Consider the following 24,792-nt stretch of genomic DNA (forward strand, 5'->3'; position numbering starts at 1 on the left):
GCAGAATATTGTGATCCACTGTGTCGAAGGCAGCAGTGAGATCTAAAATAACGAGGATAAGGAAGTCACCAGAGTCAGTGGCCAGAAGGATATCATTAATTAGTGTACTTACACTCCTTGATGAAGAGATAGGTGAGCGTGAGCATGACCGTGTGGCCACTGTACAGGTAATCTCCGCACATGGTGTGAGAGCCCGTGATAGACAGGCCTCCGCCGGCGATCATCTTCATTATCCTCCTCATCTGGGACTCCCAGTCCCCGAAGAGCTGCAGGGGGAACCAGAGCAACGAGTCAACAGCTGTCACTCAGACAACATACAGTTCCTACCGCTGTAGCAGATTTCCATTTCTCCCTGAAGAGGGTTTAACACATGCACGCAAGCTCGTGTCAACAGCCGTCGCTCGAAAAACATACCTACCACTGTACCATTTTGCATTTCAGTTAGATAACTACCTCGAGTGACAATATTTTATAAAACATTTATTAATAATAAAAAAAAAAGATTTTGGCTACAGTGGGAAAGGTGTTTTAAGACCGTAAGCACAGGAAAATAAAGACGGCAACAACGAGACAGACATGGTAGTACAGGTCCGTTGTCCCATACGCCACCCACTCTTTCACGCTCAGGTAAACAACAAAAAAAGAAGTAAGCGCATACCCCCATGAGGATAGAGGAAGAAGGCATGCAAAGGCACACACACACACACAAGATCCTTGCAATGGAGGACAGCATGTGCCGATTCAGATAGGGCCTTAAACAGGAAGCCAGACCCCAGGGTCCTGAGGTACTACAGAGAGAGACCTTCATCTGTTCATCTGGTACAGGGCGAGGTGGAGGGCGACACAGCACACGCTTTCCTGCACTGTCAACTCTCTGAAAGGGATTGATGCGTTTCCATTTTGTCATTTCCTGATGCTCTGTGGGCCTAGACTTTGCTTCAGCGCGTGTTTCATTTTAGACAGATGAGTGAATACGTGTCATTTACACAAAAGAGATGTGATGATTTTAAGCTCTTGGTGCTGTTTGGTCAAGGGGTTGAATGAGTGCATTGCTCCATTATAGCAACCGAAAGTAAACGTAAGCTTAAGTGTTTTTTTTTCAAGTTACACACACACACACACACCACACACACACACACACACACGAGGGGACAAGGATAACTGAAACTCAATGCGCAGGTGTGTTTGCTCAGTGCAACAAGCAACAGAGTCAGTTAAATGTTATGTCCAATGCACACGGCGAGCGATTTCTGTTATGTTTTTTGTAGGGATGCACGATAATTATTGGGTCGATAATTTTAATTTTTTTTACACTTTAAAACTTTTTTCTTTTCATGTCAACGTTCACATGCACAATATATGCTTACTTAGGATTTGACTTGATTCAACAACAAAGCAGTCGGGGCAATGGCAAGCCGACTACCTACCTACCTACAACCGAGGTAGGTAGATTCTATTTTTAGAGACTACCGGTACCGTATCGGTTCAAATGTGAACGGTACCCATCCCTACTGACAAAGCACAATACCTGTTGGTTTTTAGTTCACTCATTGTTCAGGGAAACACATTGTTAATGACATTGACGGATTGTGAATTTTGGGATTGACTCAAATTATATTCATTTGGAAAAATAAATATAGTCACTTTATTTGAAGAGTCAAAACTGTTCTCTTGGCTTTGTTTTGTTCATAGTAGTAACGCTCATGTCATGATAAATCTGGTTAGGTCAAAACTACAGGAATATAGATAAAAAAAAAAAATATATATATATATATATATATATATATATATATATATATATACACACACCGGTTATTGGTATCGACCTTGAGGAGCAGAAAGTTATCGGTATCGATATCAAAAAATCGATATCGTGCACCCCTAGCTTTTTGTTTCCATTGTTATGAATGAGAGAACCCACACAGCAGCAGATTTTCGAGCGATGATCGCGCAGCAACTTCTGTCGCCTGGCTAAATATCGCCTCAATCCTATAATTTGTTTAGGCAGACAGGCGACATGGCAAGGACAATGAGGAAATAACATGACTTCTCCTGGTGTATCATTTGTAATATAAATAAATGTATCAATACATTCATTGATCAATAAGCTACGTATGATTACCATGCTACTTATGTTAATTATTAATTAACGGGAACAATTAAAATAAATAACGTTAGTTGGAGAAGGGATGTCTCCTCTGATGTCCCGGTAACATTACATCCTCGCCGGTTTGGCTTTAATCTTTTTCTGATTTACCAGAAATGCGGACTCCAACGTGGTCTGGTGAAAACGCACCTCCTGGATAGTCTTCACCTTGTTGTTCCACTTCATGATGATCTCCAATGGTTCGCTACACACCGATCAATATTGCCACCTCTCTCAAACAGTTTGCACTAATATACTCGTTATTAGCAGTCAATGCTGTCATAGCAGTGGTCATAGTAGGCTATCGTAGATCTCTCAGGACATCTTCAGGCCAATCGGTGGTAGTGAACGTATAGCTTACTATATTACCTGAAAGGTTGTGTGCGGTGTGGGGTGCTAAGCGATTGTTGTTGAGCGACAGCTGATCGCATCGCCAGGCAACGTCGCTCACCCGCTGTGTGCTTTGGACTTTACACTTCATACACATGACAAATACAAACTCATGTGGACAAAGATTTGCTTGCGTGCCTGAGCAAGAACGTGAAAATGTACATTCGATACAGTGTATCAAAACTGAAAACGGCACTGATCTCTCGTTCTGTTCCCTAGGTCTCTCACACACCCCCACACCAGGTTTGTCGTACAAGGCATCTGCCTGCATCCCATCAGCGTAGAGTGAGTGGGGGAGGGTACGCTATGCACACACAATCTGGCTTTTACAGAGCCAAACCAAGCTGTGATATATATATATATATATATATATATATATATATATATATATATATACACACTTTAGGTAATATCTATATATTTCTTCTTCAGACAGTTACAGATATCGTGCTGTACCGTAGATGAAATGTCTTGCAATATATATAGATTATGGCAGATATTGTGTAGTAGTTGAATATAGTTATTGAGGGCCACATTCATCACAGTATGGTATCATGAGTTACTCCCTAGTTGCACCTTGTAATAAACCTGTGTGTTGTACCTTGGGAGAGCATTTGAAGTGCATGCCAGGGACAGGCAGCGTGGTGATGTACATGGTGACACAGCGGTACAGATACAACGTGCCTACGATGAAGAAGAACCGACGGCCCGCTATAGATCTGGAAAACGAAGAGGAAGAAAAGCAATTACTACTTTGACACTTCTGATTCAACCTGGAAGTGAAAAAAATGCATACAAAAATGTATCGACAAGAAACAACAACAAAAAATGTATTACTGTATATCGGCATTGCACTATGGCCCCGGGGGCACTATATTTCATTCTGATTTTTGCATAACCTGTAAAAGAGAGGCTGACAATAAACATGAGAAGGTTTAAAGCCCCAATCTGTTATTTTCTTTGTGCTGTATATTATAAATGGAGGGTATATTAAAATGCATAATGTTGATGGGAAATAATCTTTTTTCTGGAACTTTCTTAATAACTCATAAAACCTTCTTAATCACAGATAATAAAACCTTAATAACTATGAATAAAACCAATAAAACCTTAACACATTGAGTGCCAGCAGGGGGCGCACTATTTATCGCTTGAATGCCAGCCTTTTTGGACTGATTTTCCGATATTTTATGATTTTCGCGGAGCTATTTCTATATTCTATATTATGGCTGTGTGTCTAATACGCCCGTCGCTTATCAATGACTTGCAGTCAACATGTACGAAACGGATTGTTTTTTCATCTGTAGGTTTCTGTTTTATACCGTTTTGAAAAACAGACGTTTTTGAAAATTTCCAGAAAATAAATGATTCCGTGATAGTAGCTCTTTAGTGGAATACAAGAGAAGCGGGCTGAAAAATCGATGATCTATTTCCTGGTCAGTGCTAACATCATACACGCGCACACGCACACACACACGTTCAGATATGTGAAAAATACATCTGATTACCCCAAGACTGGTAATATAGATTCCTTACCTCACATCAGATGTTCTGCAAAAAGATTATTCCAATTCCTGATAGCCATTCCAAATATCAATCGCGTTTATTGATCCAACGTACTCAAAACGCATATTCCACGCTGTTCTGAGGGTCCACAATGAATCCGATCGGCTCAGGTTACATGCCTGAGAAGTAAAATGTGGAATCCGGATTTTTTTTTTCTCATACATTTTCATTGGGTCCAATCCAATGGGTGCATTACCATCCGGGAGACGATAGGGGGCGGTATTTTCCCTGTTCAAGCTCATAAGACAGTCCCAATGGTAACGTGAGGCTAGATTGATGAAAAATTAATGGATACCGCTAATAAAAGCAATACCGATTAAATAACAAGATTTCTCGTCATTGGCACTCAAAGTGTTAATAAACTATAATAAAACCTTAATAACGCATAATACAATTTTCTTAACCTCTTAACTCAGTGTTTCTCAAAGTGGGGGGCGCAGAGGCATGACAGGGGGGGCCTTGAGATTTATAAAAAAATAAAAAAACGATTTTTTCTTTTTCTTTTGGATTACAGAAAATTATCACTAAAGTGCTATCTGTTGCAGCTGCACTGTTCTCCATGAAAATACCATTTCTCAAAATCTGAAAATCATTATTTAATAAAACACAGAAAAGGATCACCAAGTTACTCTGGATAAAAAAAACCTTTACAGACAACATTGAGACAAAGCTTCCTGACACATCTCCATCCAAACTCTTGGAAGAACTCTTTGAAATCTCATCTGATACCACCTAGAGAGCTAGATTTAAAAGTGTGGTGCTGAGTACCAAGTATCTCATCTCATGGCCCACCAAGTGTCTCATGATGCAGCAGTTAAGGTGTTGATACCATTCAGCACCACATACAGTATCTGTGTGAAGCTGACTTTTCTTCCATGACAGCTCTGAAAACAAAATATAGGGTTTGAATTTGAAAGGTCACGATATTGGTGTTATTTCAATAAATTTAAACATGGCCCATTTCATGACTATTTGTTGGGGCGAGGGGGGGGGCAAAATATTTTGGTCCGCCAAAGGGGGGCCTGACAGAAAAAGTTTGAGAAGCACTGTCTTAACTCATTGGCCGCCAAAAACTAGAATACTTGTGTTTCGTCGCCAACCGCTGAGCGCCAATAACGAGTTCTCGTTTTTAGATCCTTTGATCGCTATTCTAAACACTTGCGGACCTACCTATATCTCCCTTGCACCGCTGCCTACGTTAAAATTGCAATGACGATCGAATCCCGCCAGGTGGCAGTCTCGCCTACCTTTTGAACTGATAGTTTAGTGTGGGGAGTGCCTGCAGGAACTCCTCCCCCTCAGAGGGAATCCGGACAGAGCAATCGATCAGAGATTTTATCGGCTCAAACCTATTGTTTCCCGTATGATATTTTAGGTATATTTGACCGAACCTAAAACAAGCTTTTGTATCGACGTTGTAACAGTGTCGTCTTTTACCGAACCTTAAAACATGCTTTTGGTAACGATCGCAGTTTCGAGGTAAAACGACCCCCCCCCCCCCCTTGATGATTTTATGAAGAAACATATATATATATATATATATACCTTTGATTTGGAAATATTTGGAGTTTCAGGCGAGCAACCCGAACGATTTGGGCATATGCATACAAGACGTCATATCTCACAATCTAGAAGAAAAGACTGGATTATTTTGGAAAGGGGCGATGTTTAGCATGGAATAGCGCACAAACTGTAGTATGTAGAAATGAACTAGTTTGTCAGTGTTGGACTATAAACAATGCCTGTCAGATGAGCCATACTATTGTCTCCATAGCTATAATACAGAACACACGATGGGTCCGCAATAGGGCTGTCTTAAATACTTCGAAGCTTCGTTCGATGGGCATGGGATTGGAAAATTTGAATATATAAAAAAAAAAAAAAAAGTCTTGCGCTTCCAATGCAACGAACGTCATATGCCTCATTAACTCTGCCTCTCTTCGTTAACTACAACAAGCAATGCCGTTTGTTATTGAAGATGAGGTCGGACTCGGCACTGACAGATTTGTGTTCATTGTGCTGCTTTTATAAAGCCTCAAATGACTGCTTACAATAAATATTTCATGAAAGCAAAGTGTCTAAGATTTAAACTTTACAGCACTGACAATTCTCTATAGTATTTTTTATAGTGTCCCGACCCATATAAAAACATGTCTTAATAAAAAATTAAGTCGAATTCTGGCTTTGTCTCTATTAACTACATATAAATATATATATTTTTTTAATCTACTTTTTCTCCTTATTTTCTATTTTTCTCCCATCCCAATTTCGTGTATCCAATTCTCCCCTCCCCTGTCTTCAACGTTGCTATGCCCCCCACTGGTTGGTTGTAGAGAGGATAGAAGCCTTGCATCACTGATATTCTATATTCTATAATCATATTTCAAATTGCATGTGTCCGGATGGCAGAATTCAGTACTGTATCTACAAAACCTTCTGTTTAATCATCTTCCATCTATTAATTTGCTTAGATTTTTCAGGTCTGGTCAATTTGAGCATGGTGTTATTCACAGTCAAAGATAAAAAAAAAATGTATTGATATTCTCATTTGGTTCATTACAATTACTCAAAATAAAATGTTCATTCAATCAATCACCGCGCAGATTGATTGATTGAATGAAAATGTTATTAACACTTTGAGCGCCACTCACGGCTAATCTCGGGTTTACGATTGTGACGTTGAAAGCCACGTCACGGCTTTTCTCTGTATTTTTTTTTTATTTTTTTTATTAGCGATCTGAAATCATATTGCATCACGCAAGCCTACCGTTGGAGATCCAGGGGCCGCCGGCGATCCAGGGGCCGCCGGCGATCAGATGTGAAAAAAGCACCCCCTATAATCTCCCAGATGGTAAATCACCCTTTTGGAATGGACTCAATGAAAATGGATGGGGAAAAAAAATATTCCAGTCCACATTTTCCAGTCCACTGATGCAGCCGGAGTTACCAGAGTTCATTCTGGAGCCTCTGAGCCGTGGCGATCATGGGTTATACTGTACACACGTTGGATCAATATACTTATCGATTTTTTTGAATGGTGATCAGGAATTGGAATATACCATTTGGATACCATCTGATGTCAGGTAAGGAATCTATGTTATCAGTGTTAGGATAATCAGACTAGTTTTCATGGAGATATAAGCGTTTCCACTATATGTGATATGGCTGTTTCACTGTAAAAGCCATGAGGAAATAATAGCAGCGATTATCAGCGCACGGCACGAGCGTGCGTGCGCACACATATACTATCGACCATCTAGCGTTTATTTGAAAACGATTCATAAATAGGCAGACAAATGATAACGTTCTGGAATATTCCAGTAAAAGGCGATTATCATGGAATGTGTTTTTTCTTCGAAACCGAGTGGTTTTCAAAATGCTATAAAAAGGAAATTAAGCGATAAAAACAAAATCTGCTTTGCCAATGTTGACTGGAAAATGATTCTTTGATAAGCGATGGGCAGATTAGACACATAGCATAATTTAAAACATAGATTAGGCGATATTAACGTTACATGGGCCGTGGACCGTGGCATCAATGGGGTAAAAAGGAAAACACGGCCCGGCACTGAAAGTGTTAACAGATTGCAGAATGGGTACAATACAGTACGGCTCAATACACACAATTGTTAAGGGGATGCAGACCAGAGAAAGACTTTAGTCTTGTTTACATCAGGGTCCCCCATTTTCAATTCATAATGAATTGTAAGTAAGGGTGCAACTTGCACCGTGCAATCCATTCTTTGTGGATCTAGCCCACAGTATTTCTGACACTGGGAATACATTCCCTGAGATTCATAGATGTCCCTAGAATCAGATACCAAGAACATGCAAATGGATCATATTAAAAAAAAGTCTGTAAATGTGTATTCTACATTCTTATGGAATGAATGATACAAAAACATTTATTTAAAAATATATATATCTTTATTTATTTTTTTTGTAATAAATTTTGAGTTAATTTTCATAACGTGATAATTTGCTGTGTAATTAATTAATCTAATTAACGCGATAAACTGACAGCCCTAATAAATATTTATATAATTGTTTGCTTTATAGACGAAGGTTGCAACATAATTATGTAATGTAATGTTGTTGGCTGTGTAACGGAGAGCAGCCGCCCAGGCAGCGCAGCTCCCGACTTAGTAATTTAATTAATTAATCCAATCCACTTTATTTATAACAAAGTTGACCAAAGTGCTGTCCCACAACATAAAAAAAGTTAAAAAAATATATACAATTATAATATATATATATATATTTTTTTATCTCGAAGCTTCGAATTAAAATCAAATCTCGGCCCTGAAGCTTCGAATGCCTAAAAAAGCTTTGAAAGTCAGCCCTAGTCCGCAAACATGGCGAAAATTGTCAATAACGCTGGCGCCATAGAGTAGAGATGGGAAAACAGCATGGCAGTCAATGAGTTAATTGAACGCTACTTTTCCTCCTCATATTATATCATATAGTTCCTCCTCTGATGTCAGATGGCGGATAATCCACTGCACTTCATGCTCACCGCAAATAGGTTTGTCTAGCCTGGATGGAAACAGGCTTGGCGACATAGCGCCACAGATACAATCACAATTGTCATGTGAATCGACCCCCCCACGATAAATCTTTTCATATTGTTCGATAATTATCGATATTTTTATTAGTATTAAAAATATATATATTTTTTTATTATTATTTAAACAACAAATGTATGTTTATTTTGCAGCAATTATTTGTCGTTGCCGCCATCTTTAGTGTTACAGCCCCTCACACTCCAGTTCTCAGGCTGCAGCTGGTTTGAAAGCGAAAGTACCAAAAAAAGTGGCTGTGGCTCCAAGGGAGTTGAACAGTTCTGGCTCTGCTAGTTTATTTTCTATCTTTTTGCATATAACGCGTTTTTATCTCACAATCTATGGAAAAAGACAGGATTATCTTGGAAATGGATAATGTTTAGCGTGTAATAAACTACAAACTACAGTGTGTGGAAACAAACATGTTGGACTAGAAATAGTGTCTGTCAAATGAGCCATACTATTGTCTCCATAGCTATAATATAGAATATACAATAGTGTCCGCAAAGCTCGTGAAATATCGCGAAAATGGTCATGAAAAGCTGGCGCTAGACAGTGAAGAATGTGGGAAGCTTATGGCACTCAATGTGTTAAAATATATCGCGATAATTATCGTTATATCGCCCAGCCGGCCCACCCCTACCGAATGTCATAAAGATAAAACAGAATTATAGATGTCTTTACCTGTACTTGAGCAGAGTCCACTGCATCACCCACAGCCCCACCAGCAGCATGCCGTTGATCTCGCAGATGGAGAAGGCCCACTCCACCCGGTCGAAGAGATCAAAGAACTTGTCCGGCAGGGGCGGGGTGTGCTCTTTAGTCGGCACCCTCTCATGCACCACCGAGATGACCACAGTGGTGGTGATGAAGCACACCACCGCGTAGACGAATGCCACGCCCGTCTTCCCCCACTCGGCGGGGAACGGCGAGCGCTCCGTCTCAATCGCCATGGGGATGGGAATGTGGACCATCTCCTTCCGGAAGCCGTTGATCCCCAGCGAGCCGTTTCTCTGGGCTTTGCCAGTCCCGTTGGGCAGCCCGCCGGCGTGGCCGTTGGCGTGGCCATTCTTGTGCGCCTCGATGTGGGTCTCGATCCGCAGCGTCTCCAGCCGTTCCAGCAGCCGCTGCCCGCCGTCGGACGAGACCAGCGAGAGGGGCGGTGTCCGGAAGTCGGCCTCGGCGAGCCGGAGCAGGGCGCCGCCGCCGGTCTGCCGGAAGGCGTCGCCGTACTCCGGCATCCCCTCCTCGCTCAGCCAATGAGAGACATCCTCTGCCGACCACGCCCCCACCTCTTTCATCTTGGCCCAGTGGGGAGTGTGGAAGGTCAGGGACGTCCTGGGACGAGAGGGGAAGGGGCACAGTCTATGGAGTGGTGGTGTCGAGTCCTGACCAGGTGCGGTGCATGGCGTTTCTGGAGCATTTGATGGAGGCGCCCAGAGGGACTCCAGTCTCCGCCTGGAATTAAGAGTGTTTGGGGGGCAGCAGATGGCCGGGTCGGGGGTCAGGGTCAGCTGGTGATGGTGGAAACACAGTAGCCTCTTTCGTCTCCCTTCACCTCATCACTTGTTTTCCCCTATGGTAAAAAAAATTAAAAAGCAAAACAAAAACATTGATTCCAAAAACGTGACAATGACTACAAGTTTTAATTTCCACCAGAGCACCGACAGCTCCTAATCCCCAACCGGATGCCTGTACAGAGCCGGGCGGCCAGACTGTGTGAGTTCTGTGGTGTAAGGATAGAAAAGCATGGGTCACAGGTTGCTTAGCCGTTTCTAGCCTGCACTTGAAATTACCACTGAGCCCACTAAAGCTCCATTTCCTAGACATCCCTATGAATTATTCACACCATTCAAAAGCTTTTACAACAATAGGAGCACTAAAGCGACCAGCAGGTTTCCCCCTTTGATCCTCACAGCGGGAGAAACCTTTCAGAGACCAGTGGTTAACATCCCCTTTTTTTTTATATACACAAAGGCCACAGAGAAAGTTTGGGGCGTAACGCGATACCGCCTGCTCACATGTAAAACCTAAAGAGGAAATCAAACGCAGCCACAGCAACACTTGCCAGTCGTGCTAACACAGAGTCAACAGGACCATATGGTGCGCGAGTCGCAGCTTTAGAATGGACAAGTCCTAGTTCAAAGACACCTTTAATCACAGCAGTCTGGAAACAAGATCCATGGTGAAGTGATGGGTAGCAACTAAGTGATGGATGGGAAATAAGGGGGCAGGGGTCCCGATTTAATCGAGGACAGTGATTAATCGCCAAACAGTAGATAACTAAAATCATCACTTCTACAGTACTAGGCCTTAAAGGAAAACTCCAACATTTTGGGAAAATAGCTTCTTGTCTAACTCTTCCCTGGAGTTAGACAAGAAGATACATACCTTTTTTGTCTCTGTGCGTGCATTTAGCTTTGGGAACAGTCGCTCCGTTAGCGTAGCTTAGCTTCATCACTGGAAGTGGGGGAGATCCGGAGCCTGACGTTCCCTTACACTGTATACAGTCACGAAATACACTCCAAATACAACTCTAAAACGTTCATGTAAACATGTTGTGACCCGTGTATTCACCACGTGGAGAAATAAAAGATAATTGAATTAGACAATTACGTTTTATAAGAAAATATACTCTGAACTATTTTTTGCCTAACCACTTCTCTGAGCGCAGCCAGTGATTTCAACGTGTCGTCGTGATTGTTGACACTCATTCATTCAAAGGATCCGAACCGATTGAAGTTTATGGATACCATGACTTAAAATCCTCTTACCTTGACGATTAAAAGCCTCCCCAATTTAGAAAACAGTAATCCAATGGCTGGTATTGTTATAACGGACGCTCTGAGCTAACCGGAGCTAATGTAGCACTTGTGTTAATACCAGTAACAGCTGTTTGCCACGGGCACAGTTCTAGGTTCGAATGCGACAAGGAGTAATATACACAATTAAAAGAATTGTAGACCAGAGGCAGAGTTATAACAATAACCGGTGTTTTAATTAAAAGCGCGCTAGCTAAACAGTAATAATACATACGTACGTAAAGTACAACTTATGTTTTGAAGTATCCCTTTTAGATTAGGTCAGTAACCTTTCCTTGCGGGAGGGTTAGGTCGATATCCAGGCCTAGGTCGATTGGATCAACCCATTGGGGTTCATTCAGACGTCTCTGAGGTTATCATCGGTAACTCTATATTAGTTTATCAGGGAATGCAAATACCTTATTAGGTGAATTGGCCCATTAAACTCTTTAAACCAGGAAGTGATTCGGCGATAATCGAGGTCTATTATGACATCACCACAACCGGTGTAGAAGGTTCTATGTTCTAGAAGGTTCTATTATAACATCATACAATGGCAGAATATCTATATCCATATATCCAGTTAAATCAATTCAAATACAAAATACAATATCAAAATAACATAAGATGAACGGGATTGCCTCCCTTGGAAGTCCTTGTAGTCTCGTTCAGTTCAATCCTACCGGACTAATGGTGTAGCAATAGTTGAGCCCTAGTTGAGCATCATGGGTATTCACATCAGGCTGGCATTAGTCTTATCAAATGTTCCGGGGTTGGCTCGCCATCGGGTATCTATCCAGCTGAGCACGCTTGGTGGTGGGTGGTCTGGACTGCGCCGGGATGCTGGTGGAGACTTGCGGCTTCCAGTCGGTTGGTTAGTCCGGTCCGTCTGGGTGATGTTGCGGGTCCAGTGGTTGAGGAGAAAGAGGCTGGCTGCTTGAGAGCTGGCTGAATATATAGGAAACCAAGAGGTTCCGGAATGTTCTATATGACATCACAAAGGTTCCAGAACCTTCAAATCATACGCTATATACAGGAAGTGGGACCTCATGGTAAAACAGGAAGTGGTAGCAGAGATAAACAGGAACTATTTATGTAATTGATAATTATGAATCTGAACCCGGGGTTACACTAACACAGAACAGGATGGTAAAGCATATATAATGACTTCCTTTCTGGGGTTTTCAAAATAAAAGTGAGACGTTTATAGCAGCGGAAAACGTTTATTTTGTACATTATCTAACGTTAACACGAACCTAAACTAACGTTACAACTAACCTAAAGTTAGTTTAGGTTTGTGTTAACGTTAGATAATGTACAAAATAAACATTTTCCGCTGATATAAACGTCGCACTTTTATTTTGAAAACCCCAGAAAGGAAGTCATATATGCTTTACCATCCTGATCTGTGTTAGCTCCGGTTAGCTCAGAGCGTCCGGTATAACAATACCAGCCATTGGATTACTGTTTTCTAAATTGGGGAGGCTTTTAATCGTCAAGGTAAAAGGATTTTAAGTCATGGTATCCATAAACTTCAATCGGTTGGGATCCTTTGAATGAATGAGAATGTCAACAATCACGACGACACGTTGAAATCACTGGCTGCGCTCAGAGAGGAGTGGTTAGGCAAAAAAAAATTCCGAGTATATTTGCTTATAAAACGTAATTGTCTAATTCAATTATTTTTTATTTCTCCACGTGGTGAATACACAGGTCACAACATGTTTACATGAACGTTTGAGTTGTATTTGGAGTGTATTTCGTGACTGTATACAGTGTAAGGGAACGTCAGGCTCCGGATCTCCCCCACTTCCAGTGATGAAGCTCCGGATCTCCCCCACTTCCAGTGATGAAGCTAAGCTACGCTAACGGAGCGACTGTATCGATATTGTTATCAGTATAAAAAAAATAATAATAATAATACATCCATTTTATATACTGCTTTTCCAGGTGCTCAATTGTATGTTTATTTTGCAGCAATTATTTGTCGTTGCCGCCATCTTTAGTGTTACAGCTCCTCACACTCCAGTTCTCAGGCTGCAGCTGGTTTGAAAGCGAAAGTAAACAGGATTCTCTGCTGGCTGTGGCTCCAGGGGAGTTGAACAGTTCTGGCTCTGCTAGTTTCTTTTCTATCTTTTGGCACTTTTTAGGTGGACAAACCACCGCACATGTGCACCGTGACTGGAGACTAGCTCTGCTAGCACACATAGCCTACTGTGCAGGGTTCGAATTATCACCTGAGAGCTATGGGGGCCCCCTGAATTTTTTTTTTTTGCTATTTTTTTCCTGAAATTGTGGCTGTTTTCGAAGTCATATTTAGAGGAATATCTCATTAGGATTAGTCTAATACTAAGTAATAATGACATCACACAACAGTCTAATCATTACACTATTGTGTGATGTCATTATTCAGTCTCATTCTTAACCATCAATATTTGTTCATTTTCTTACTCACCTCTGATATATAATGCCATATTTACTTATTTGCATTTTGCATCTGATAAAATACAACAATTTAATTTGAAAAATGAGACCAAATTTATGAACTTGAATTAACATTTATTTGTCTCTGCACTTATAAATCAAAAACTAACAAAATAATCTAATGGAAAATAAATAGTTGTATGGCACAACAGCCGCATTTATCAGGATACAGTAAGTAACATTATCATCTGATAATAAAATGAACATAAAATGAACATAAAATAAATACTTGTATAAATCAAAATAAATAATGTTATAAACAAATATGCACAGGTAATCAAGAACTGAATGAAAAATAAATTAGAAGTAGCAGCATCTTCTTAGAACAACAAGAAGAAAAGTAACTACTGCAGCATGTCACCGACATGCAGACTGGAAGAGCCGGGATTCAAACCACTGACCTCTTTTATCCAAAGCGAGTAGTGACGACTAGCTCTACCTCCTGAGCTACAGCCGCCACATCATGAGCAATGCTATCACTGTGCAAGTATATTTTCTTCCTCAACTTCTTGCTCTGAGAGCTACAGTAGTCACAGTCCCATTCATCCACTGCTCTGCCAAATGGGCTCCAAATGATTGATTTAACAATGTCTTGGCGTTTTTACATGGAAGGCAGCCAATGCATCCCTCCTTGGCAAATAAATTTTTTTCCAAAAGGTCCACTGACTCGGACCCCAGCATTGTGGTGGTTGAGTAGCAGCACAGTCCAGGTCTAGTGGTGGAGACTCGGGTCTGGCAGTGGCAGGCCGGCGGCGTCATTACTTTTACCAAACTGTTCGTGCGTTTTGCGAATCTGATTGGCCACTGACGTTTCTGGTCATGTGACATGTGCACCCAATCGTGTGACTGCAAGTTATTTCGACGGTTAAGCTTAGGCGCTCTTTCGAAGTTGGTTAAGGTTAGAGTTTGTCTTAGAGCATGGCGATAGAACGCCAGCCCTGATTCCAAACTCTAACCCAACTGCGAAAGAGTCGCCTAAGCTTAACCAGTGATAAACTAGGCGTTAGGTCGTTTGCAGGCTGTTCGACGCGGAAATGGGCTAAGGCACTGCTCGTCACGCGATTGGGCGCACATGTCACATGACCAGAAACGTGCGTGGCCAATCAGATTAGCAAAACGCACGAACCGTTTGGTAAAAAACTAGACGCCAACCGGCGCGTTAACAATAACAGCTGCACTGCGCACAGGAGCAGCAGAGCTAACACTAGTACTAGCACTAGCAGTGTCAACTTCAGTGACAGTAGCGCTGCTAGCTGCTGCACTAACAGCGTCAGTCTTTGGCCTTTTTATAAAACCAAAGCTGTCCAGCTTTGTACAGCCTTGCGGCGGGTTGAGCCTTTTTTTTGGCGGCATGTGGCGTACTGTTTAGTGTTTATGTTTTCAGTTGTAGGACACGGACCGGCAGCCTTCTGTTTACAGCAGCTGCTTGCTGCTTCTTCTTCACTAGGTTGGAGTAGCGCTAAACTTATGGGCGACGCTCATGGGCGACACATAGCGGCTTGGAGGTGAAATGCAGCCTATTCCACAACATTAATTACTCAGTTCTTTTAAAAACTGAAAAGAAAAATATGATCTATTAACCATTTATTTAGGTAACATAAATAATACTAATTCGTACATATAAAAAAAAAAAAAAAAAAAAAAAAAAATATATATAAATTTTTTGAGAGACCCCCACAGGGGGTCTTGACTATGGGGGCTCAGACTCTAGCTATGGGGGCTGAGCCCCCATTGGCCCCCTCATAATTCGAACACTGCTACTGTGTACAGACGGTTTCAAACTGTATTTTAAATTAGAAAGCAAACAAAATAAATGGACAAGAGAAAAATAAATCTCAATTTGGTCAGTATTGTCATTTGGACAAGCAAATACTTTAAGTTGCAGGCAAGAAAGACAAGTCTGTCCACTGCTGCCCTGTTGCAGGTCACAAAAAAAAGATATTTTTTTTATTATCCATCGATATCGATTATTAAAATATATCGCGATAATTATCGTTATCGTTTTATCGCCCAGCCCTACTAGGCCTCCAAGCAGAGGTTCAAGAATCAACCAACCGACCATCACATTCCAGTTATTATATCCTTTTAACATTGAAAACAAAAATAACTCAGAGCATTCAAATCTCTATGCCATCTTAAATACAGCATTAATATTGCAGCACACTGCCCTGACCACTCTCCCCTCCTTGTTGTTCAAGTCTGGTTGCCAAACACACTGCCCCTAATTAAAGAAGGAATTCCACCACGATGCAACATAATTAACGTTTCCCGGATTGAACATAAGTGATTGATTTCCTCTATGTGGACAAAGCCATCTCTGCTAATCTGGTAGAACCTGACACCATAATGACACGGTAGCTTTATCACTCAAATTGAGCAGGTCATTTTCATTTCCCCCATATCTCCATCATGTCTCTCGATCAGCTTTCCACTCTCCCTCACCAGGTGACAGAGTAACCAGAAGTCAATGCTCGGCCCACTCAGGGTTTCCTCCCAGTGTACTGCAAGTCTGGCGGCGCGCCAGGCCTAAGTTGAGCCCCCGCCAGGCCTAAGTTGAGTCCCCTCCAAGCCTAAGTTGACCCCCCGGCCCCCGCCAGGCCTAAGTTGAGCCCCCGCCAGGCCTAAATTGACCCCCCACCAGGCCTAAGCATCCGGGACATTTTTATTTATATAACTATAAAAGAAATGTAACTAGTTACAGTGTGGGACAGCTTGGTTGGAAAGCTCAGTCACCAGCAACATCCGTTGGTTAAAACGTGAACGCACTATAAGAAAAGAGCAGGTCTGAGATCAGTGTTCTTACCCTCATTGGAGGAGGTATCGCCTTCATGTTTAACAACAATTGGAGCGATCCAACTAACGTGAAGGAATTATCCAACCACTGCTGCCCAGACCTGGAATATATAACCATCAAGTGTCGTCCTTTCTTCCTCCGGAGGGAGTTAATGGCGATCGTCCTGATCGGAGTGTATATTCCACCGCAAGCCAGTAACAACGTCGCGCTCTCCAGACTCCACAACGAGGTAAATAGAATACAAGCGGCGAACGTTAACGCCGCCATTTTAGTGCTGGGTGATTTCAATAGCGCCAATCTGAGAAAGGTATTACCTGACTTCTATCAGCATGTGACTTGCAACACCAGAGGCGGTAACATCCTAGATCACTGTTACACGCAATTTAAGGGTGGCTACAAGGCTCATTCTGATAGTAACTTTGGTCAATCAGATCACGCGTCCATTTTCCTTTCACCAAAGTACAAACAGAGAATCAAAAGCACTCCTGTAGTCTCGCGAGAGGTGCAGAAATGGGATTTGACGTCTGAGGAGACGCTCCAGGCTGCGTTTGACTGCACAGACTGGAACGTGTTCCGCGACACAGATAACATTAATGTCTACACGGAGACAGTGCTGGACTATGTTTGTACTTTGGTGGAAGAAACAATCCCCACTACCAAAATGAGTTTACCCAAATCAAAAACCCTGGGTAGACAAATCCGTCCGTGAAGCTCTGAGAGAGCGCACCAAAGCATACAACGACGGCCTAGTGGCAGGCAACATGAATGACCACAAGGTGGCGCGATACAACGTAAGGAGGACAGTGACAGAGGCCAAACGGCGCTACAGGGATAAAATTGAACTCCAGTTTGAACAAGCTGACTCTAGAGCTATGTGGCAGGGGCTCAAAACGATGACAGACTACAAAGGCGCCTCCCTCAAACTGAACAGTGACATCTCCTTAGCAAATGACCTCAATACCTTCTATGCGAGGTTTGATGCTGGTAATAACAACACCAGCCCACAAGCCACGGCAAAGGGGGGGGGGGGGGTCTGCTGCTGATGGAGACTCAGTGTTCAGGGTAACAGAGCATGAGGTGAGGCGGACCTTTAAAAAAGTGAATAGCAGGAAGGCAGCAGGTCCGGACGGCATCCCCGGCCGCGTCCTAAAAGTCTGTGCCGACCAGCTAGCCCCGGTATTCACTGACATATTTAACCTGTCCTTAGAACAGGCTGTCATCCCCACCTGCCTGAAGAAGTCCACTATTATCCCTGTACCCAAAAAATCCAAGCCTGCTTGCCTCAACGACTACCGCCCTGTAGCTCTCACCTCCATAGCCATGAAGTGCTTTGAGAAGCTAGTAAAGGGCTACATCTGCTCCTCCCTCCCCATCAACATGGACCCCCTGGCCCCTGCAATTTGCATACCGCCCCAACAGGTCCACGGAGGACGCCATAGCCCATGTGCTGCACACAGCAGCATCACACCTGGACAAGAGGCAGGGGAACTATGTGAGAATGCTATTCATCGACTACAGCTCGGCATTCAATACCATAGTCCCCTCCATACTCATAGCCAAGCTCAGGGACCTGGGCTTGAACTATGACCTCTGCCAGTGGGTCTTGGACTTCCTGACTGGCAGACCCCAGGTGGTGAGAGCAGGCAACTGCACCTCCTCATCCATCACCCTCAACATAGGGGCCCCCCAGGGCTGTGTTCTGAGTCCCCTCCTCTACTCCCTGTACACACACGACTGTGTGGCTCAGCGGAGTAGCAATACAATCATCAAATTTGCTGACGACACAGTGGTGGTGGGCCTGATCTCTGCCAACGACGAGAGGGCCTACCTGGAAGAGGTCAAGGTCCTGGCGGGATGGTGCCAGGATAACAGCCTCTCCCTGAACGTCAGCAAAACAAAGGAGATGATTGTGGACTTCAGGAGGTCGGGGGTCAAGGACTACAGCCCCCTCAGCATCGACGGGGCACCGGTTGAGAGAGTCAACAGCTTTAAGTACCTCGGAGCCTACATATCCGAGGACTTGACATGGACCACACACATTGACAGTGTTGTGAAGAAGGCACGACAACGCCTCTACTTCCTCAGGCGCCTAAGGAAGTTCCAAGTCAGTCAGAAGATCCTTAAGAACTTCTACTCATGTACAATAGAGAGCATCTTGACTGGCAACATCACCTCCTGGTTTGGGAATAGCACTGCACAAGACCGAAGCAGACTACAAAGAGTGACACGTTCAGCCGAACGCACAATTGGAGGGGGGCTCCCCACCCTCCAGAACATTTACAACAAGCGTTGCAAGGGCAAGGCTAAGAGAATCATTAAAGACTCCAGTCACCCGAACAACTGCCTCTTTGAACTGCTGCGGTCAGGCAAGCGATACCGGAGTCTCAAGGCGAGCACAGAAAGACTCAGAAAAAGCTTCTATCCCCAGGCCATCAGACTGCTAAACGAACAATGAACACTACACAACAACAACCACCAAACGCACATAGCACACACATCCACACGCACTTTAAACAGACACACTGTAGCACCCACTCCACACACTTTATATTTATTGATGAAGGATTGCACTACAACTCGTACACCTTACTGTAAATTGTACCTCATCCCATTTCTGCTTTGCACTATATAGTACTGTACATTAGTACACTGCATAGTATTGTATATTATATGGTAACTCAGAACATTGTACATATGTCTATACCGAACACTGTGACCTCATTTTCTTCTTCTAAATTACATGCTATACTATGTTATTTGATACTATCTTGTCTAGCACAGTCTCTGGAGCGTAACAGTAAGAAGCATTTTGTATGAAAGTATTCTGTACTTCTGTATGACAACTATTAAAGAAACTTGAAACATTGTGTGTGCATAATGATGTTGCAACACTAGGGCTCAGCCCAAACGTTTGACCGTTCAGACCTTCGTCACGTTGGCATTCAAATCTTAATTAATAGGTTCGAACTTCCGCTTTTATTTATTTATTTTTTTTACGTGAAAAATATATATCAGCATGTGATATATATCAGAATATCACAGTACTGGGGCGGTTAGGTGGCCGAGCGGAGATTGCGTTCGTCACCAACCCCGGAGCTGTGAGCTGGATTCGCCTGTTCGAATCCAGCTCACAGCTCCGGGGTTGTCACCAGCTTGGCTGGCCGTCTGCACTAATACAATTGGCTGTATTAGAGGGTGGGAGAAGCTGGCGGGGTGGGTCCGGGTCGTTGTAAACAGCGACTCCTACAGTTCGGTCGGGGCGCCTGCTAAGCGCGGATAGGACTTGAGGGGGATAGTGTGGTCCTCCCACACGCTACGCCCTCTCGATGAGAATCCGCGCTGCCAGGTGAAAAGAAGCGGTGATTGGCTGGACGTGTGTCGGAGGAAGCACGTGGTAGCCTCCACTCTCCCAGATGATCTGACTGTGGGGGGTAAGTGCGCAGCGACCAGGAAGGGACTGGGAATTGGCATACGACTAACATTGGGATGGGAGAAAATCGGAGGAAAATGGAGGGGGAAAAAGATCAAAAAAAAAATATATATATATATCACAGTACTATGTTGCGTTTACAATAATTCTAAAGTCACGCGCGACAACAACATAGTCTAGTGAGATGAGGAGGGGTCACCGTCGTATCAGGAAATGAATCATCATGCAAAAAAGAGAGTTGAGTGACTCACACTCACCAGTCATATTTCATAATACGTTTCTGAATGGACGTTTGGATTAAAGCAAGTGTATGCAGTGATGCTGATGCTTTCCCAGCGGAACACAAGTTACTTAACATTACACAGGTAAGTCATGTTATGCACGTTAATTAAGCTATGCAGAGCGCAGCCCTTTAGCTTGCTAACGTTAAGATAGCAGGAGCCGTCGGCCAACAAAGATGTTTTCAACAAATGGATTCACAAAATGGATTATCATCCAAACGTTATTGAAGCCTCCCGTGACCAGTATGTAGCCACTAGCCAGTACTTTTAATAACCGCAGCAATATGCGCTACCGTCCGCTACGTTATATGCATAAATGTGTGCTAAGACTCGACAGTACTGAACCAGAAAAAGTATTTTAGGAGCACATTTTTTGCACGATTAAAAACGATGGTTCGAACGTCCGTTCGAAAAACCCTGGCGAATGTCCGAATCCCAAAAACAGGCTTGGGGACAGCTCTATGAAACACTTGTCGCTCCTAATCACCAGATCCAACTTCCATGTCTAGAAACATTAGCTAACCAATAACGTTAACAATGTCAACAACGTTAGCCCAGCCTAACAGTGTATATTGATAACATTAACGTTACTTCAAGCAGAAGTGTGGATGGATGGTCATGGATGATTGACCCCGAAATAAGGCTAGCTAGACAGAACACTAAGTTAAAACCGGTTATGGCTATTTTAACATAATTATATGCATAGACGTGAGTGGCAGTCAACTTGCAGGAGCGAGACGGCAGTGAACATGGCTCTACAGCAGTGTGAGTGAACATGGCTCTACAGCAGAGTGAGTGAACATGGCTCTACAGCAGAGTGAGTGAACATGGTTCTACAGTAGTGTTGTCAAAAATCGATTTTTCGATACATATCGATTCTGAATATTTAAAACAGTTTCAATACTCATTTCCCGCAATATCGATACTTTCTGCACTATCGATACCAGCTGGCTTTCTCGCCGTCTTCTCTCCTACAGCAAGTTGTTGACACACAGGCACACACACGCTGGCTGCAGTGCACGCATTGCCCATCCCCCTCCCCCTCACAGACCAGTCTCGTCAACAAATCCTCTCATTCACTCCAAGTGCAGAGCCTCCGGCAACTTGTCGTGACAGCTCCTCTTTCAACATCACTGAACCATTAAACAAAATGGCTCAGTAAACTACTAACTTTAGTTTAATACACGAGGTGTGGCGTTGTCTAACATTATCTAGCTGGCTAGCTACTGATAGCTCATAATATGAACAGCTGATAACATCATTGGCGTTCGTTTTTGCAGCTGTTGGCTAGCTAGCTATCGTTATTCCGTTGGCTAACGTTAGCTACCTAGTCACTGTAGCTAGCTAATACGGGCTGTGGTGGCTACCTTTTAATTAGCAATGGAGTGGCTATCTAACTAACTGTACAAATCGATGTGATTGGCGGAGACCGTATTTTGTACGGTTGGTTGGTGTTGTGGATTGTGGGTGGCCAGCTGGCTAGCTGGTAGTTCGTAGTGCAGTAGCTGGCTGGATAGCTGTTGTATTGTGGGTTAAGGGTAGACAGCTAGCTGGCTGGCAGTTCATGGTGCAGTAGCTGGCTAGATAGCTTGCTAACGTTGGCCAATATAGCTGTAACTGAATGCCAATGATGCTAGCCTTGTTATGTGATCTTATGAGTTTCAGTTCATAGGAAAATACTTTGACTATAATGGTCAGAAGTAAATTAACTTAGATGCTGTTATGCTTAACACGCAGAACTATTAACTTTACTTAATTTCAAAAGATTAGATAATTTAGTTATGGTCTGATCTAAAGAGAAACAAAGGGTTTTAAAAGTGTTATATTTCTCTTCTCTTATAGTACCAGAGAGAAGCTGAGGAGCAGCAACTAAAGCTAAATTTAGTTAATTATTTTAATAAAATACATAAAAAAAATATTACATTTTAAAATTTAAAATGTTTCCCTGTGGTATTGAAAATGGTATCGAATATCGATACTTTTCAAGGTATGTATCGAAGTTCAAAATTCCAGTATTGTGACAACACTACTCTACAGCAGAGTGAGTGAACATGGCTCTACAGCAGAGTGAGTGAACATGGCTCTACAGCAGAGTGAGTGAACATGGCTCTACAGCAGAGTGAACATGGCTCTACAGCAGAGTGAGCATACGATACTAGAACCAATTAATTGCTTTCAAAGTTTCCATGGCTGTAATATATACATTTTATTTTATTTATTTTGTTGTTGAAAACCGCATTCCAAGACTGTACATTGTTCTCAGATTCTTTGTTAAGACTATATGCGCTATAGACTGTTCTAACTTTACATACACATTCACATAAATAGGCCCCTTTGTATATTATCAGTAATATAGTTGCCGACAATGAAACTAGGAAGGGTCAACAGTCAGAAAGAACACCAGTGTTCGAGGCTTTGCTTGGTGCCACACTTTGGTGGCAGTTCTATTGAAGCCTGTATTCAAATTATATAAATATAGCAGCTATCTGAGGAAATATACATCAACCGATATATCAAATCATGTTAGCTAGTTAACAATGCAACAAATCACAGAATTCTGACATCAGAAGTAATTACCTAGTTAAATTACATATGGTCATAAACGAGGAGATGGATGCCGGCCGAACTGAACGTTTCCACACTTGGCACCAATATGCGTTCACACGCTACACAGTGGCGATCACTTTTTTGTATAGTTTCCTTGGTTGCCGACAGGATAAATAAACAGGGGATAAAGTTGTTCCTAGCAACAGAATATTTCTGAAAACAGTTTTGTTGATAGAAAAAAAAAAGTGTGTTGAATAAATTGTGTATTTATAACATTCACATTAAGTAGTCATATTTTCAAGTTTCCAGTGAGCTTTTAAAAACTTCGCCAGCCCCGTCAAAAAATACTAAAGAAATTGGCGGGTTTACCACCGGGCTAAACCACTTTTCTGGGGGGAAACCCCGCTCCTTGTGTGTTTGGTAGGAGTGGCAAACTTTGACTGGCGTTGACTGCCCTTGTTTGCCTCACTGTAGTTCTTTGTGAAGCTGGAAGCTGGAGCATGCACAGTAGTTTATATCTCTGGCCTGACAATATGTACAGAACTGGCTATCAGCTCATTTTAATCTATAGTGAGTTCAAGTATAGCAACACTACTATCACCGACAGTTTTTCCTCAACATTGCCTGTTGCTAGGTTTTTTGTGAGGTTTTTCCTTACCTTCGCTGGGGTATGTCTGGGAGTGTTGCATTTATTAATTTTACATTTATTTTGGATTTCATGGTGTTTTTTGTTTTTGTTCTCGATTTATTGTGATGTTTCTTCTTGACTCATTTAAAGAAGACGTGTCCGGCCCATGGGGACATTAACGTGTGCCTTACAAATAAATTAAGATTTGATTAAGTTCAATAAATTCATGTGGTTTTGGAAGGTCAACGAGTAACTGTTAAATAATCGCAATCTCAATATCGAATGATTATGATATTCACCATCATCTAGCAGCCCTAAGAGATATCCAGAATTACCCTGTAAGTCCTCTACCTTCTACTTGTCAGTCTTCTGTCTACCGTCAGAGCTCAGCATCAACAGGGAGATGAACGCAAACCACCCACATCTACTGCATAACCCGCATTTGTTTACAGAGCGATCGACACAGGGTGGCTCTGCTAGTGTTGCGGGGAATGAAGGGTTCATCTGGAGGCCAAGGCTGGAGCTGGGAGAGGGGGGGACAGATAGAGGGGGAGAGAGTGAGGGCCAGGAGGAACTTATAAATCAGACAGGCGGAGAGGGTCACTGTCGAGCACTGCTCAGCCCCACCCGGCTTGTCAAGAGGGGAAAGCAGCCAGGCAGTCCAGCCCAGCCAGCAGATCCCTGGCCAGCGGCAGTAGCTAAACACACCGCCTGACTGGCTGCTCGGTGAGTTGGCAGGGAGACAGAGCCCACATCCACTACCTCAGCTCACCTCATCCAGGCCAGCAAAAACAAGCCCCGGTATAATGGGCTTTAAGCTGGGCCGCCTATGGCTCGGAGGACACTCCCGCTGAGGTCACCAGCACGATCTGACCAAATAATCTATAGCAATTTTGAATGTTAACTCACTCCCCGCCAAAAACGAGTTTAACTCGTTATAGCCTGCCAATCGAATACTGCCAACAACGAGTATACTCGTTATTGGATCGTTATTCCTTTCATTCGCTATTTCCATTCATAAACATGCAGGCAGCTGTGTCTCATCACTGGGGATGGTCTGAGATCGCAAAAGTCCAATACCGCCGCCTAACGCCTTGCGGCCGCTATTGCACTCCATTTGAAACTATGTGACTTGGTGTCTGGAAACACGATTGTGATCAGTA

General features: G+C 42.8%; 1 protein-coding gene across 3 annotated transcripts in view; it reads right to left on the reverse strand.

Moving 5' to 3' along the window:
* Positions 1-24,792, reverse strand: part of sgms1a (sphingomyelin synthase 1a) — a 77,046-nt gene that overhangs the window by 13,073 nt on the left and 39,181 nt on the right. For 2 of the 3 annotated variants that reach the window (XM_084322252.1, XM_084322253.1), the window contains exons 2-4: positions 9,349-10,240; positions 3,138-3,255; positions 113-266 (exon numbers count right to left, since the gene is read on the reverse strand). In XM_084322252.1, the coding sequence (XP_084178378.1) occupies positions 113-266; positions 3,138-3,255; positions 9,349-9,965 (889 nt within the window). In that variant the 5' untranslated portion in view covers positions 9,966-10,240. Of the gene's footprint in view, positions 1-112; positions 267-3,137; positions 3,256-9,348; positions 10,241-23,964; positions 24,057-24,792 lie in introns of those variants that run through there. The other variant, XM_084322254.1, reaches the window with a different exon arrangement.

Source organism: Notolepis coatsorum (genome assembly GCF_963971535.1).
Source record: "Notolepis coatsorum genome assembly, chromosome: 9".
NCBI lineage: Eukaryota > Metazoa > Chordata > Actinopteri > Aulopiformes > Paralepididae > Notolepis > Notolepis coatsorum.